Source organism: Semicossyphus pulcher, unplaced genomic scaffold (assembly GCF_022749685.1).
Source record: "Semicossyphus pulcher isolate SPU_LCO1_2020_fin unplaced genomic scaffold, fSemPul1.0.p SCAF_13, whole genome shotgun sequence".
Lineage (NCBI taxonomy): Eukaryota > Metazoa > Chordata > Actinopteri > Labriformes > Labridae > Semicossyphus > Semicossyphus pulcher.
Genome location: NW_027211637.1, coordinates 14,250,612 through 14,264,528, shown reverse-complemented (window position 1 = coordinate 14,264,528; position 13,917 = coordinate 14,250,612). Strand labels below are relative to the sequence as shown.

At 41.8% G+C, this 13,917-nt stretch overlaps 1 protein-coding gene across 3 annotated transcripts in view; it reads left to right on the top strand.

Annotated features, from left to right (window-relative positions):
- kif1b (kinesin family member 1B) overlaps nucleotides 1-12,804 on the top strand; it is a 56,982-nt gene extending 44,178 nt beyond the window's left edge. For all 3 annotated transcript variants that reach the window (XM_069659895.1, XM_069659894.1, XM_069659897.1), the window contains 21 exons: nucleotides 247-332; nucleotides 641-770; nucleotides 1,092-1,245; nucleotides 1,565-1,655; nucleotides 1,750-1,868; nucleotides 1,972-2,027; nucleotides 3,194-3,302; nucleotides 4,139-4,205; nucleotides 4,379-4,463; nucleotides 5,002-5,107; nucleotides 6,815-6,929; nucleotides 7,024-7,157; nucleotides 7,249-7,310; nucleotides 7,411-7,556; nucleotides 7,635-7,895; nucleotides 8,022-8,093; nucleotides 8,203-8,324; nucleotides 8,467-8,619; nucleotides 8,871-9,063; nucleotides 9,379-9,497; nucleotides 9,583-12,804. In XM_069659895.1, coding sequence (XP_069515996.1) covers nucleotides 247-332; nucleotides 641-770; nucleotides 1,092-1,245; nucleotides 1,565-1,655; nucleotides 1,750-1,868; nucleotides 1,972-2,027; nucleotides 3,194-3,302; nucleotides 4,139-4,205; nucleotides 4,379-4,463; nucleotides 5,002-5,107; nucleotides 6,815-6,929; nucleotides 7,024-7,157; nucleotides 7,249-7,310; nucleotides 7,411-7,556; nucleotides 7,635-7,895; nucleotides 8,022-8,093; nucleotides 8,203-8,324; nucleotides 8,467-8,619; nucleotides 8,871-9,063; nucleotides 9,379-9,497; nucleotides 9,583-9,625 — 2,423 coding nt within the window. In that variant the 3' untranslated portion in view covers nucleotides 9,626-12,804. The remainder of the gene's footprint in view (nucleotides 1-246; nucleotides 333-640; nucleotides 771-1,091; nucleotides 1,246-1,564; nucleotides 1,656-1,749; nucleotides 1,869-1,971; nucleotides 2,028-3,193; nucleotides 3,303-4,138; nucleotides 4,206-4,378; nucleotides 4,464-5,001; nucleotides 5,108-6,814; nucleotides 6,930-7,023; nucleotides 7,158-7,248; nucleotides 7,311-7,410; nucleotides 7,557-7,634; nucleotides 7,896-8,021; nucleotides 8,094-8,202; nucleotides 8,325-8,466; nucleotides 8,620-8,870; nucleotides 9,064-9,378; nucleotides 9,498-9,582) is intronic.
- Nucleotides 12,805-13,917: the final 1,113 nt, after the last annotated feature.

Here is a 13,917-nt window from a genome sequence, read left to right as displayed (position 1 = left end):
GCCACATACTGTCTATCAGCTCCATGTATTTCTTCAACATTGTCAATATCAATCTTTAATATTGAGCTACCAAACTAGATATTACATAAAAGTATGGTTTAACTTTAGTTTGACATCAGCGTGAAAACATCTGAAAGAGTAGATTCCCTCAGATTCTCTGTGTATTCCTTCTGATGTGCTTTGGCAAATTTAAGTCACCTGCGTGTGTGATGGATCCTGATAAGAGGGTGGTTTGTCTCTTTGTAGCTGACGAGGAGGCCCCAGACTACGGGTCAGGAGTTAGACAGTCAGGAACCGCTAAGATCTCCTTTGATGACGAGTACTTCAAAAAGGTAAGCCCTGAGTCTGATGAAAGTACCTTCAAACTTCAATACAGAGAGAGAGAGTGGGTGTTTAATATTGGTGTTAGCAGAAGATGTTTTGCTTTGTTTTTTTTACAGTTTCCTCATTTTCTAAAAACAAATATACCTAAGAAATAGCAAATATTGTTTCCATAATTCATCCTTATTTTTCCAATTATGCACAATAATCTATAAATGTGTTCACACAGGTGAAGGTCTGTTCATTCCTTTTCTTTCTCGCTATATGCTAATGTCTTCCTTCCTCCACTCTTGCATCCATCTCCTTTTTATCCAATCAGAACGACTTCTCCTCCACGGTTATGACCCGCTCCGGCATGTCCCTGGAAGAGCTGCGCATTGTGGAGGGTCAGGGTCAGAGTTCAGAGGTCATCACACCCTCAGAGGAGCTCAACAGAATCAATGACATGGGTACGACTGCCAAACCTTCACCTCTCCACACGTAAATCTCGACCTCTCGTCCCAGTGGGAATCACACTTGGCAGATGGTCTTGTTGAATGCAAAGGAGGTCGTCAACTGTATAGATATGGAAATAGGACTGGTGCAGTTTTTCTTACTTTGTGAAGGAATTCGTACAAAGGAGCAGAATCACAGGCTTGATGAAGTGCAGACTGTTCTTATTGAGCAGAGCTTACAATTTATATGCAGATTTAAAAAAAGTGTAGACGCACGGACATTTTCAATAAATCACCACTTAAGTCCTCCTAACCTTCTCCTGTGTCTGTCTCTAGACCTCAAGCTGGGAAATATTGCAGACACCAAGCTGAGTCTCGGTGAAGATCTGGCAGGCCAACTGGAGGTGGGCAGCATCTTCACCTTCCGTGTTACTGTGCTCCAGGCCAGCGGCGTCCCGCCCGAGTATGCAGATATCTTCTGCCAATTCAAGTAAGTCAAAGTCCAAAAAACAGGAGAGTCACCTGCAACTAGAATCTCAATATAAGATCTACAATTGTATGTGCCCCATGTGGTGGCTTATATTATTGTAAATGCAATAACAGTTACATATATTAGAATTAAAACAGTTGACAAAAACTAAAGGCTTTAAAAACAGCTTTGTTAAAGGAGAATCGTTATACTGTGATATTATTACTACAACAAAACATTTCTATTTTGAAAGTCATTCTATTGAAAGTCATTAAATTTGAGCTCATTAATAAAATTCAAATAACTAATCAATAACTCGATTAATGTATATTTCCTTTAGTTTCCTGCATCGTCATGACGAGGCCTTTTCCACTGAGCCTCTGAAGAACGCCGGCAAAGGAGCTCCTCTGGGCTTTTACCACGTCCAGAACGTGAGTGCTCGCACACACACACACACACACCAAACACAAACTATACTTCAACAACTTCAGGTTAATTAATTTTTAATTTTTTCTGTTTGAGCAGATTTCAGTTGAGGTCACAGAGTCCTTCATTGAGTACATCAAGAGCAAACCCATCGTGTTTGAAGTGTTCGGCCACTACCAGCAGCACCCGCTGCATTTTCATGGCCAGGACCTGATCAGGTAGGTGGGGTTAATGGAGAGATTCCTCTGTGGAGATGCTGCATTACTTCAAAGACTGTATTTAGTGCTGTAGTTAATCATATTTGGTCTTTTATTTTAACAGTCCTCCAACACCATCAAGGAAATACTATCCCATTCCCATGCCTCTGTCTAGACCAGGTAAGGATTTGAATGCCATCCCACTGTAACTGCATTTTCTGCACCTGTCGCCCTCATTTCTCAATATTTCTTCAGTTTGTTTTGGTAATATCAGCATGCCTCATATTTCCTTCCACTTTCTCTCATTTCTCGCTTCCTTTGGATTTTTTTATTTAATCGTCTCCCACCGTCCATAATCCTCTTACCGAACACTGTCCTCCCTCTTCCACTTCCCCCTTTTCACACATCCCCTCCGATCCTTCCCACCGTTCTTACATCATCATACTTCAAATCCCCAGACCATACCCGTAAGATAGAGTTGGTCCGCTACCTTATGAGCGGCTATGTGAACGGCAAAGTGCTGGACACGCTGTCCGAGCACGCCAACGCCCTCGCCTCCTCCGCTGTGGCCAGTCTGGAGGACGAGGCTGACCAGCTCTCTCACTTCCCCTTCCTCCCAGTGCCCAGTGATCCTGTGTTTATTGTCCCCAGGCACCATGGTTGGTACAGCGGACGCTGTTGTAGCTAACAGAGCAGGCATTAGATGCACAGTTGTTATTTAGTCATTAGGCTAGTGCTGTGCTTTGCTGTTGTTGTGCTGTGTGACTGCAGGCTGTAACAGGATAGAGCTCTGCAGTGGTTAATATGCTGCAGGTCTATCGAGGTCCAGTCAGCTCAGTCCAACCCTCCCCTGTCGCTTACAAACTGGCCTGAGCTGACACCTCCAGGTAAAGCTGCTGCGTGTGCTGAATCCTAAGCCAAATAATAAAACGAGTATTTATCATAATCACAGGAGATCACTGACACTGCATTCACAGCGTACATCACAATCCAGAGGCTTAAGCTTTTATAGGTTCAGCTACAGTCCAATTAGGTTACATTTCATATGGAATAATGTTCATTTGAACCGTATTGAACACAAATGAACGTAGCTGTGTGTATTAGCCCGTTTCACCCAACATAATCCTGATGTGTCAGACGGCAGGGAGCTGTCAGTAGTGGTGTAATCTGTGATTTAGCCCCTCATAGCGTCTCAGTATGTCCTCTTGTTGGGTTTGAATATGATGTGTTGTATTAAGTGTTCTCTGTGTCCACATTCCGTCAGTTAAAATGGACTTCATAGCATTCCCTAATTTTCATTATTTCTCACTAAAATGAATCAATGTGTGTTTGTGTGTGTGCGTCAGTTCCAGCCACCAAGTTGAACACCATCACTAAGTCCAACCTGGGTCAGTGTGTCAGCAAGTACGACCTGCTGGTGTGGTTCGAGATCAGCGAGCTGGAGCCCACCGGAGAGTGAGTGTCTACATACTCAACCTGTGCTCACCTACAGCAGCAATACTTTTTATTTTTTTAATTTCTTTTTATTTAACCTTTATATAACCAGGCAAGTCATTAAGATCAAATTCTTATTTGCAATGGCAGCCTGGCAAAAGGCAAAGCCTTTTAGGGGCTAAAAAGGAAATGTCAAAGCAACAACACACACCCAAACATTGACAACATGCAGTACATACATGGCATGCAGTCTAGCACACAAGCAGTGGGCAGGTAGCTAGCAGGCAAACACTGACAGGCAATACAACAAGATAAAGGGAAGCAAACACAATCTTCATATGTCATGTTAGAAACACACGATATGCTCTTATTAATGCTATAAATATGGCAATGCTTTAAACTGTTTTAGGGTGCTTCAGCAAAATAAATTGATGTGCATTTTAAAAAAAGCATACTGTTTAGAGGCAAATATAGAAAAACATTTATGATGCACACATAACCCCTGCGTTCCAACAAGGCTCATATTTAGTGAAATAACACCTCCTAAAATGTGTCCCTAGACGTCAGAACCTTTCACTACCAATGGAGGCCTTGGCCGCGAAACACAGTAAAAACTAAGACAACAGGATCATAAATATGAAAGTTGTTGTGAGCCTTGTAAGCCTCAGTTTACAGGAGGTCAGAGAGTTTGTGGACCTGAGGGCTACATAGGGGCATATTTCAGCTGCATATAAACTTTAAGACAGCAAGACAGCCTGAAAGATTTGGCTTTGAGCCAGAATATTCTCACTTATGGTGCTTATTTTGGGATACTCATAAAGAATACCGTACAATGTCTTATGTCCCTCCCTCTACAGGTACATCCCAGCTGTAGTGGATCACAGCGGAGGACTGCCCTGCCATGGCACCTACCTACTGCACCAGGTACAAGAGATCAGCACAGCTCCAACTGATCAGACATGCTAATCGCTGGGTGTCATATTTTCTTTGCTGTAAACCATTGAATAATATTTATTCTCTATAAATAACATTTGGAGGATTAATTTGTTCTAGTTTTATCTGCACTTATTCTAAGCTCCTGTCATGTTTTGCTGCAGGGGATCCAGCGGAGGATCACTGTGACTCTCATCCACGAGAAGGGTAGTGAGCTCCACTGGAAGGACGTCCGCGAGCTGGTCGTGGGTGAGCAGTCTTCCCTCAGCAGCGGTTACAGACACACTGCAGTTTCACACTTCAGGAGAAGATGGTGTTGCTACATGATTGTTTCCTCATTCACACATCAGCATCAGTGGATGTAATGACAATATGATACAACACCTTTTATTGTCTCTGAGGAGGCTTGTGAGGAAACATTTCTGACACGACTTGTGTCTGTCTCTCACCTCAGGCTACCTCTCGCTTTAAGCAGTTTATACTGTAGCTGAAGCTGATGAGCGAAATAATTACATTTCACATGTTCAGAGTTCAAGCGGCTGACATCCAGAGAGGCTAAGAAGACTAAGCAGCATTTTATTGAGGCTATTTCTGCTGGACACTGTGACTGTACGGTTGTTAATGCACAAAGTGGCTGTGAAACTACTCCACTGACTTAGTTTCTAGATTAGGTTATATTTTATATATATATGTTATAGTTATATTTTATATTATGCCTTCAAAAAATTCATTTTAGTTCTTGTGATGACGACATGTTGATGTGTTGTTATGCTGTGTGTCCCACCAGGTCGTATCAGGAACAAGGCCGAAGTGGACGACAGCGCTGCGGACGCCGTCCTCTCTCTGAACATCATTTCAGCCAAGAACATCAAATCATCCCACAACTCCAACAGGTACCTGAAGTGCACACACGCTTTGTTTTAACAGCTGTTTTTTAATCCGGTTCTACTTGATTTACAGCATATGTGCGACATTTCAAGGTGTAAATCCAACGCTTTGTTGGTACGAGGTGAAGATTTGTTGCCTGCGCTCAGCCTCTATTCAACACTCATTTTTATAGTGATTCATTTTTTCCACATATTTTAGTCCATTTGTTTTCTTACCTCCAGTTTGAAAACAGTACCAGACAGTGTATGTGTCCTTTTGTTTATATTCGCTGTAAACATAGTGGAATCATTGCATGACCATTTCCATTTTCGCTGCTGTTAATTTGCTGTGTTCGTTGCCTGACTCTCTGTGCTTCTCTCTTTTTTTGTCTCTGCACTCTCTTCTTCCTCCTGCTGCGGCTGGACTCTTGATTGTGCTCAGGCTTTCTATTGATAAGGATATTGATAGGTACCAGTGACCTGAGAACATAAGGCTCCTTCTGTGAAAGACCTTTATGCTTCTCTTTAGTCCTATAGATCCATAGAAATAAGTTCTCCACAGTTTGTGTTGCTTGTCGACATGTTGCATTAGGTCTGCCTTTACTTCCATCAATATTTAGTCTAAAAAGCAAATTCAAAATGATTTATGGACAAGTAAAGGCAGTCTTGAATGCAAATGCAACCCCCTTCTTAGTTCGTGTCATGGTCTGAGGCACTTCACAAAAATACCCTCCTGTCCGCTCTCCTCTGCTGTCTTGACTCAATAACAACCAAGTGAGGCAGCAGCAGGGCAGCTCTAGCTCTGAGTCTGTGGGTGAGAGTGCCCTCTGCTGGTAAAGACAGGAACAACGTAACCTTTGAGAGGTTCATAAACTGTCATTTTAGAGAACAGGCAGGCTCAGATTAAGGACACAATGTCCCTAAAATGTTTTTGTGCTTTTTTAAGTCCTGTGCAAACATTTACGTGATTTACGTGAGCACTTAAGTCCATCATATGAATGCGCTAGATTTAGCCATGTGGGCTAATTATCATCTGCAGTCCCTGGCAGTTGCTTTGGAAACATAACAGAAAAGACATAGACATAATACAAATAAAGACATTATAACACTAGATTTTGACAATGTTATTTGATTGTTCAGTACCCCTGTGTTGTAGTGCTTCAGATATGTGCTGCTGAATAGGAAAACTCGGACTGCCCAAAGGTAGTTTTTTAAGCAGTAAAATAATTCATTCCTTTGACTTTATAAATCTGTAATGTTGTCTTTGATGCTTTAAAATGTATAATTTGTATCTAAGCTTGAACATATGACCCCTTTATTCTGCTTGTTGTGTACCAGCTGTCACACACACACACACACACACACACAGACAGTGTGCTGCACTCGGCACATTCCCTACACTCCTGTTAACTATGCTTCCTGATCACAATGTGTGTGGTTTAAAGCTCTCACCTCAGTGTGTTTCCTCACCTCTTGTCATGACTAGGGATAAAGTGTGAGGGCCACTTCAGTCACTGCACATCGTTCGCTGCCTAATCTGTCACAGACGTACTTGCGTTGTTAGTTACAGAATTGCATCTGACTCTTAGTGTGGTTATTTACAATCACTGCTGCTGTTTCAACACAGATCCTACCAAATCTTTGTAGAGCACTGTCTTAAGCTGTGTAGAGGATAATATTATGTAAGGTAAATTGTCTGTTTGTCAATAACTCTTTTTTGGTTCTCCCCTTTAGGACTTTCTACCGCTTCGAGGCGGTGTGGGATAGCTCCCTGCACAACTCCCTCCTGCTAAACCGAGTCACTCCATATGGAGAGAAGATCTACATGACCCTGTCTGCATATCTGGAGGTCAGTCATCACTCTTATGTGTTGCTCCTTTTTGTAGCAAGCTCTGTATTTTACCCCTCTGGATGTCCAAACTCGCTCTTCCTCCTCTTCCCAGCTGGACCATTGCATCCAGCCTGCTATTATTACCAAAGACATCTGCATGGTGTTCTACTCCCGAGACGCAAAGATCTCCCCTCCCCGCTCCCTCAGGAACCTCTTCGGGAGTGGATACTCCAAAACCCCTGACTGGTAAGAGAGCATTTATGTCACCAGAATTAAAAACAATAGGGGTCGTGTTTTATCCTTACAGTTAAATGGAATCTCTTCTGCTTCATTACAGCAATCGAGTCACTGGCATCTACGAGCTGAGCTTGTGCAAGATGTCTGACACAGGAAGTCCAGGTGAGCTGACACAAAACCTACAGCATTTGAACACAAGCTGCAAGTTAATCGTGATTCCTCTGGGAGCTTTGTCCTGACGAGTGCTTTTTATCCTGAGCAGGGATGCAGCGAAGGAGGAGGAAGATTCTGGACACATCAGTGGCTTATGTGCGCGGAGAGGAGAACCTGGCCGGCTGGAGGCCCAGAGGAGACAGTCTCATCCTGGAGCACCAATGGGAGCTGGAGAAAATGGAGCAGCTGCATGAGGTGGGTCATTAAACATTTTTATGCACGTACAATCTGAAACTTAAATTTTTTTGTACTGACCATGTTTCATTCTTCCAGGTGGAGAAGACCCGTCACCTGCTCCTGCTAAGGGAGAAGCTGGGAGAGGCGGCCCCAGTGGGAACGGTTCCCACCACCAAGTCCCTGAGCGACTTCCTGTCGCCCAGCATGAGCACAGACAGCCTGTCCACCTCCACCTCCATCTCCTCGCAGATCTCCAGCACCACCTTTGAAAGTGCCATCACCCCCAGCGAGAGCAGCGGCTACGACTCGGCCGACATCGAGAGCCTGGTGGATCGCGAGAAGGAGCTGGCGACTAAGGTGAGAGCAAATTCGGCATCATGGGAAAATGACAAAGATGATTTAGTTTCTTCTTCACTGTTGTCATCTCGCAACAGCTGCTTCTCCTCCTCTGAACACATCAGACTCATCTTTGTTCTCTTGCAGTGCCTGCGCCTCCTGACACACACCTTCAACAGTGAATATAACCAGGTGGTCAACAGTATCAGCGACTGCAAGGTGACTTATGATTCTCTTAATAATAATCAGCATTTTTCCTCTTGCTTGTTTGTCTCTGAAACATAAAGAAAGGGCTTTTACAAATATTTCTTCGCCCTTTTTCCCACAGCTGTCGGACATCTCACCGATGGGACGTGACCCATCTGTGACCAGCTTCAGCAGCGCCACCCTCACCCCCTCCTCCACCTGCCCCTCTCTGTCCGACTCCCGCTGTGGTTCCATGGACCAGAAGTGAGTCAAACCTGATTATATTCATATATTTTATCTAAATATTTTTCATTGATGCTGACTCTCAAACAGCATTCATTGTTGTAGATTAAAGTTATTGGCAGGTTGTCAGGTTGATGTTAACGTTATGAACTTTGCTCCTAAGGACCCCAGAGAACAGCTCCCGTGCCTCCAGTCCCTCCTGCTCAGACTATGAGAACTTCCCGATGGTTCCCAGTCTGGAGACGTCCTACCTGGCACGAGCTGGAAAGAATGAGTTCCTCAACTTGGTGCCTGATATTGAAGAAATGAGGCCAGGGTGAGTGGACATCCTTGATTTTAGTCTTAAGCCTTTAATGTGCAGCCTTGTAAAGAAGTCAATATAAGATGCATTGCACACCCCAGACAAAAACAGACACTCCTGTTTCTCCATCCAAGCAAAAATGATATGAATTGATTTGAACTGACGAACCTGGGTGCGTTCAACTGTAATTTCCTTCTGCAGAAAAACAAACTCTTCAACACATGAAGATTTGTAAATGATCTTTTGTATTTGTTCTTCCTCTTCAGATCGGTTGTGTCCAAGAAAGGCTTCCTGAGCTTCATGGAGCCACGCTCCAACTCGTGGGTGAAGCACTTTGTGGTTGTGCGCCGGCCCTACGTCTTCATCTACAACAGCGACAAGGACCCGGTGGAGCGAGGGGTTCTCAACCTCTCCACAGCACAGGTGGAATACAGTGAAGACCAGCAGGCCATGCTCAAGGTAGAGATTCAAGTCATTTAGCATGTTCATGCTTTTCAACCTCTTCTTTACAGTCACTGAGAACAATAAGAGTCGGTACAGTAAAGGAACTTGTGATAAGAGACAACACTACATGGGGTTAACCCACATGATGCACAGCACATGTACAGGTGTTTTATTCTGCAAGATTCCACTACGTGAGAAGAAGTAACATCAACAACAACGTTCAGAAATTGGCTCTTATCCTCTTGCAACCGTAAAGCTTGTGCCTGCTCTTTATCTGATAGAAACCCCCAAAGCTGTCTGCAGTAACAAAGATTTGATGGTTTCTTTCAGACTCCCAACACGTTTGCTGTGTGCACAAAACATCGAGGAATCCTCCTGCAGGCCAACAACGAGAAAGACATGAACGACTGGCTGTACGCCTTTAACCCTCTGCTAGCAGGAACGATAAGGTACACACACCCACTTCTCCATCTCACACTTCATTAAACATGAAGCAGCATGACATTCTTTCAACATAAAATCCTTTTCCCACAGATCTAAGCTGGCGAGGAGGCGCAGCGGCCTGTTGAAGAACTGAGTGAGTCGTCGGCACACAGAAAAAAACCCGGCTTCCGATCGTTCTGGAAAGCTTTTGAACATACCGAGTGTTAACACTTATTAATCATTGTGATTCTTGACGGTTTTCTCTTGTAAGTAGACTTGTGGCTTAAGTCTCCTTTCATGCGACTAAAAGTTTCAGTTCCAGAGGAATTTGCCTCCCCCTCCTTTACCCCTCCAACAACCCTCTGCCAACCTAGCTTTCCTCCTCTCTATCTCTCTCCCCCTCCTCCTCTTCCTCCTCCTCCTCAGCTTTTAGTGTTTTTGTTTTTATGACAATGTTTGGGTCTAATTTTGTTCCGCTTTGTTGTCATTCCCTAACTCCCTAACTAGTAGCATGTTGTAATAGTCTACTTGTGTGTGCACGATTCTTCAGAAACCGTTCTTTCTGGCCACTAATTTCAGTTTGCCAATCATCTGTAAAAAAGAAATGTCTCTATCAGTGTTATTTGTCTCTCGAGAAGAGTTTTATTTTTTATTATTATTCCTATGCCCGCATGATAACTGCAGCAGTCCTCAGGAGTAGACAAGGTTTTCTTACTCAAAAAAATACAACCAAATTAGTTGAAACATTGTAGGAAAAACATGCAAATATCTCCAATTGACTTATGCTACTGAATCCATGGGTGTTTCTTCTCTTTATTAGATTTGCATCAGGCTGCCTCTACTTCTCCTTGACCGCCTCCTAAACGATCTTTAGAAACAAAATAAGTCTGAAAATTTAGTCAAAGCCCAAACTCAGCCAAACATGAGGGCAGCACTGAATTTTTCACTTTCATCCATGTGATATTTAGATCCCACTCCTCCGTCAGTGTACATACACCAACTCCCACCCCTGATAGCACCCTCAGTCAGTCAGTGCTAACTTACAAAAAACACATGCTAACTTAAGAATCATGCAAAAACGTATGAAGATACTTTCATATCTCAGCAGTGAAAACATGACGATGGATTGTTCCCACAGGAGTAGATATTTGTCCTTTTGCTATTTCATCCCCAGAAAAAACAGGGTTTCAAAGAGAGGAGGAGGAGGAGGAGGAGGGAGAGGGACATCACTTGTACATACAGTCTGTTCTGGGATCAGTGTGGTGGTATCTCTCATTTAAGACATTCCTCTTTGCAGTTTTTTTCTTACATGAAAGTGTTGAGCCTCAGAACATTTGCTAATATTTAGTTTGACCGTCACATGTGTGTGATACTGAAGACGAAACAGAACCTGTTGAGGAAGTAGGATTGAGATGAAGTTGCTCTAGCCTTGACGCCAGTAGTTAATTGATGAAGCTGCTAGCACATAGCCTGCAGTCCGGATGATGACAGTCCCATGACTCGCTCACTGAAGTACTTACTGTTCTGCAGCACCACAGGTTACCATGTGTTCATTTCCTCATCTAACTCTTATTGGGTTGACTTTTTTTATTATTAACATTATTGATTTTTTTTTTTCTATTATGCTTTTAACCATTCCATAACGAAGTTTTATATGAAATGTTACAGAGGGCATTTATTTCTTGATTTGTAACCAACTATATTGGTGTTAAACCTTATTTTGCACATTAACACATATCTATAGCAAGACGAGGGCAGATCATTAACGTGTTGAATCCAGGATTATTTTTGAGTATCAGGAACACTGATCAGAGCACATATCAAGGCTACACTGGATAGCTGTTTCTCGAAAAGGTTTACTAGGAAGAAAGAAAGAAGAGATATTAAAGGGATGACATATACTCAAAGGTTTTATTTCTGGCATTGTTTATGAAAATATTTGCTCTGTATATCGTTCTGCAGCTGCTGCATTTGGCTCAAAGTCATTTGGGATGTATTTGGCGCCTCTGTCTCTACGAATGGTACAACTGTGATGAGTACAGATGGGCGATAAAACTCTGGCCAACCAACCAGTAGTACGCCCACTGTAGGGTGTGAAAGGGTTAAATGTGTTGATACAGAGGTAGTCATGTCTGTTACAAGTATTTGTGGGATTATAAGATGTAAGGATATTTGCCTCAGAGTCAGAGTGAAGGGAAATGGAAGGACGTTTGTGTCCTCAGGTCAGCCAGCCTGCTGGTCACAGAAACTAAAATCTGCTTTTTCTGAGAAAATGATTTTGTCTGCCAAAAACATGAAACAAATAATGATAAAATATAAATCTATGCACTGATCAAAGCTCAAAGTGCACTGTACCTCACGTTAACCTCAGTGTACTCCACGTGCGAGGTACAGATCAATGTGACGATACCTGTCAGAGCAAACATTTTCACCTCAGTGACTAATTTGCAGAGGTCTATTCTTTTGAATTGTGTATTTATTGTTTGCAATGTATATATTAGTTTGCAGCTCTTTGCACATATCAATAAAAGGTTCAACTAACTGATCAAAAAGAAGTCTGTGCGGTTTAGTTGTTCTACTCAGAGTGAACCAAATGACGGTGTGGCAGCCTCTTCCAGCCTGAACTGGGAGAGCGTCGAATGTACTATGAAGATATGTGTTTCTCCATCATTAAAAAAAAGGTTAAACTAAAATGTAACGCACTGCATCTTTTCAGAGGAGGTGAGTTACATAAGTGTTTCCTCTTTAGTAGAAAGTGGTTTGAGTGAAAGTGTGCTTTTAATTTGAAGGATATTTACTCACTGCTCATGCTAGACAGCCACTTGAATTCTAACAAAATAAGAGTGGTTTTAATTATTATTTTCTAATATCAGGGAATAGAATACAAAGTAGCTAGTGACATCTAAAATGACAGTATACTATTGTTGTGCTGGTGTCTTTCTTCACCTCTACACTTTCTTTTTCCGTTGATGCCTTTCAAACAAAACTAGCCATGATATTTCCCATCTTCCCCTTTGACGATTAATATCAGTTAACTACGTTCCCTTTGGATTTGTTCACCAACAGAAAAAGACCGACCATGACATTAAACACTGTACATTATTTGTCAGACTGGTTTCATTTTCATACTTATTTTGTAAATATCTGTGTTGTATGGAGCTTGAATTAAAATGTAAATATGTTTACTGTATTTGTAATAATTATAATCCATTCGCTGTATAGCATAGATGTGTCATGCAGATATCCTAATTCTGTGTATGGTAATCTTGCACCATTGAACTGTTTAGTGAATGAGGCAACAATAAAAGTGCAAACTGTGCATTAGCAGAACAAGTGCTGCCTGTTTGTCGACTCCTTTGGGCACAGTCAGTCTCACATCCCAACATATTTGTACATGTTACAACTTAATGATATCTCTGCCAGGAATTAATGAAAGTCAAATTTATTACACCACAGTAAGTCAAAGTTATGACTTTATATCTCAGTGTTTTATTGTCATATTTTAAAAAGTGTTTATTAGATTTAATTTAGCTTGTAATAATTTTACTATGCAAGTCAGATTTATAGTTTGACTTATCTCTTAGTTATGTAGTTTGTTTTTTTTATTTTGAAAACCCAAAAAATCTGGTTTTACTCTTTACTCATACTCCAGTTTTAACTAGTCTCTTAATTATGACTTTGCTTCCTGATTTTTCTGTTTAAAAAGCTTTCAGTTGAATATTAGTTTAGAACTAATTAAATAATAATCTTCGGTGAAACCACGGGCTAAGTAAACCAGTGTAGTGTCTGTCATTTTACATTATTTAGATAGACCATTTCGTAATGTATGTATATTCATAAAGTAATCTTGATCTAGATTGTTGCCTCAGCACTACTTCCTCCTTCCTGCTTGTCATGCTTCTAAACTGGTAAGTGCAGAGTAATTTTCCTTGAGATCTGAAACAGATTTCCTGTAATAATTGGAAGTGATAGGGTATGGTTTATTAGCTGTGTTATATCTTATTCTGTCTGGAAAGAAGACTGGGAATTTCAGTGTGGGTTAAAGACACTACTGGAGAAGAGAAAGTACTTGGCATTGTGCTTTTTACATTTTTATGAAATGTACAGTATAACAAAAATAAGCACAGAGAAAGTTAATTTCTTAGCTTACAATATTTTCTATAGCCATGGTTAGATAAACCTGCTGGGGGCCCAGGATAAAATGAGCTGCAGGGTCCTGATAGGTCTCCTGCTTTTCCCACTCCTGGCCCCAGGTTTGTGGTGCAGTAACCAGAAAAAACACAAATAATCTGAGGAGTATGCAACAATTCAGCATTAATACTATAATTTTACACGATGACTCTCTTCAACACCAACCTTTAATCTCTGGTAATACCACTGGGCCCACATCAAGGCCTTGTTACACTTTAGCCACACATTTTAAAAACACATCAATTTAAGAAACAC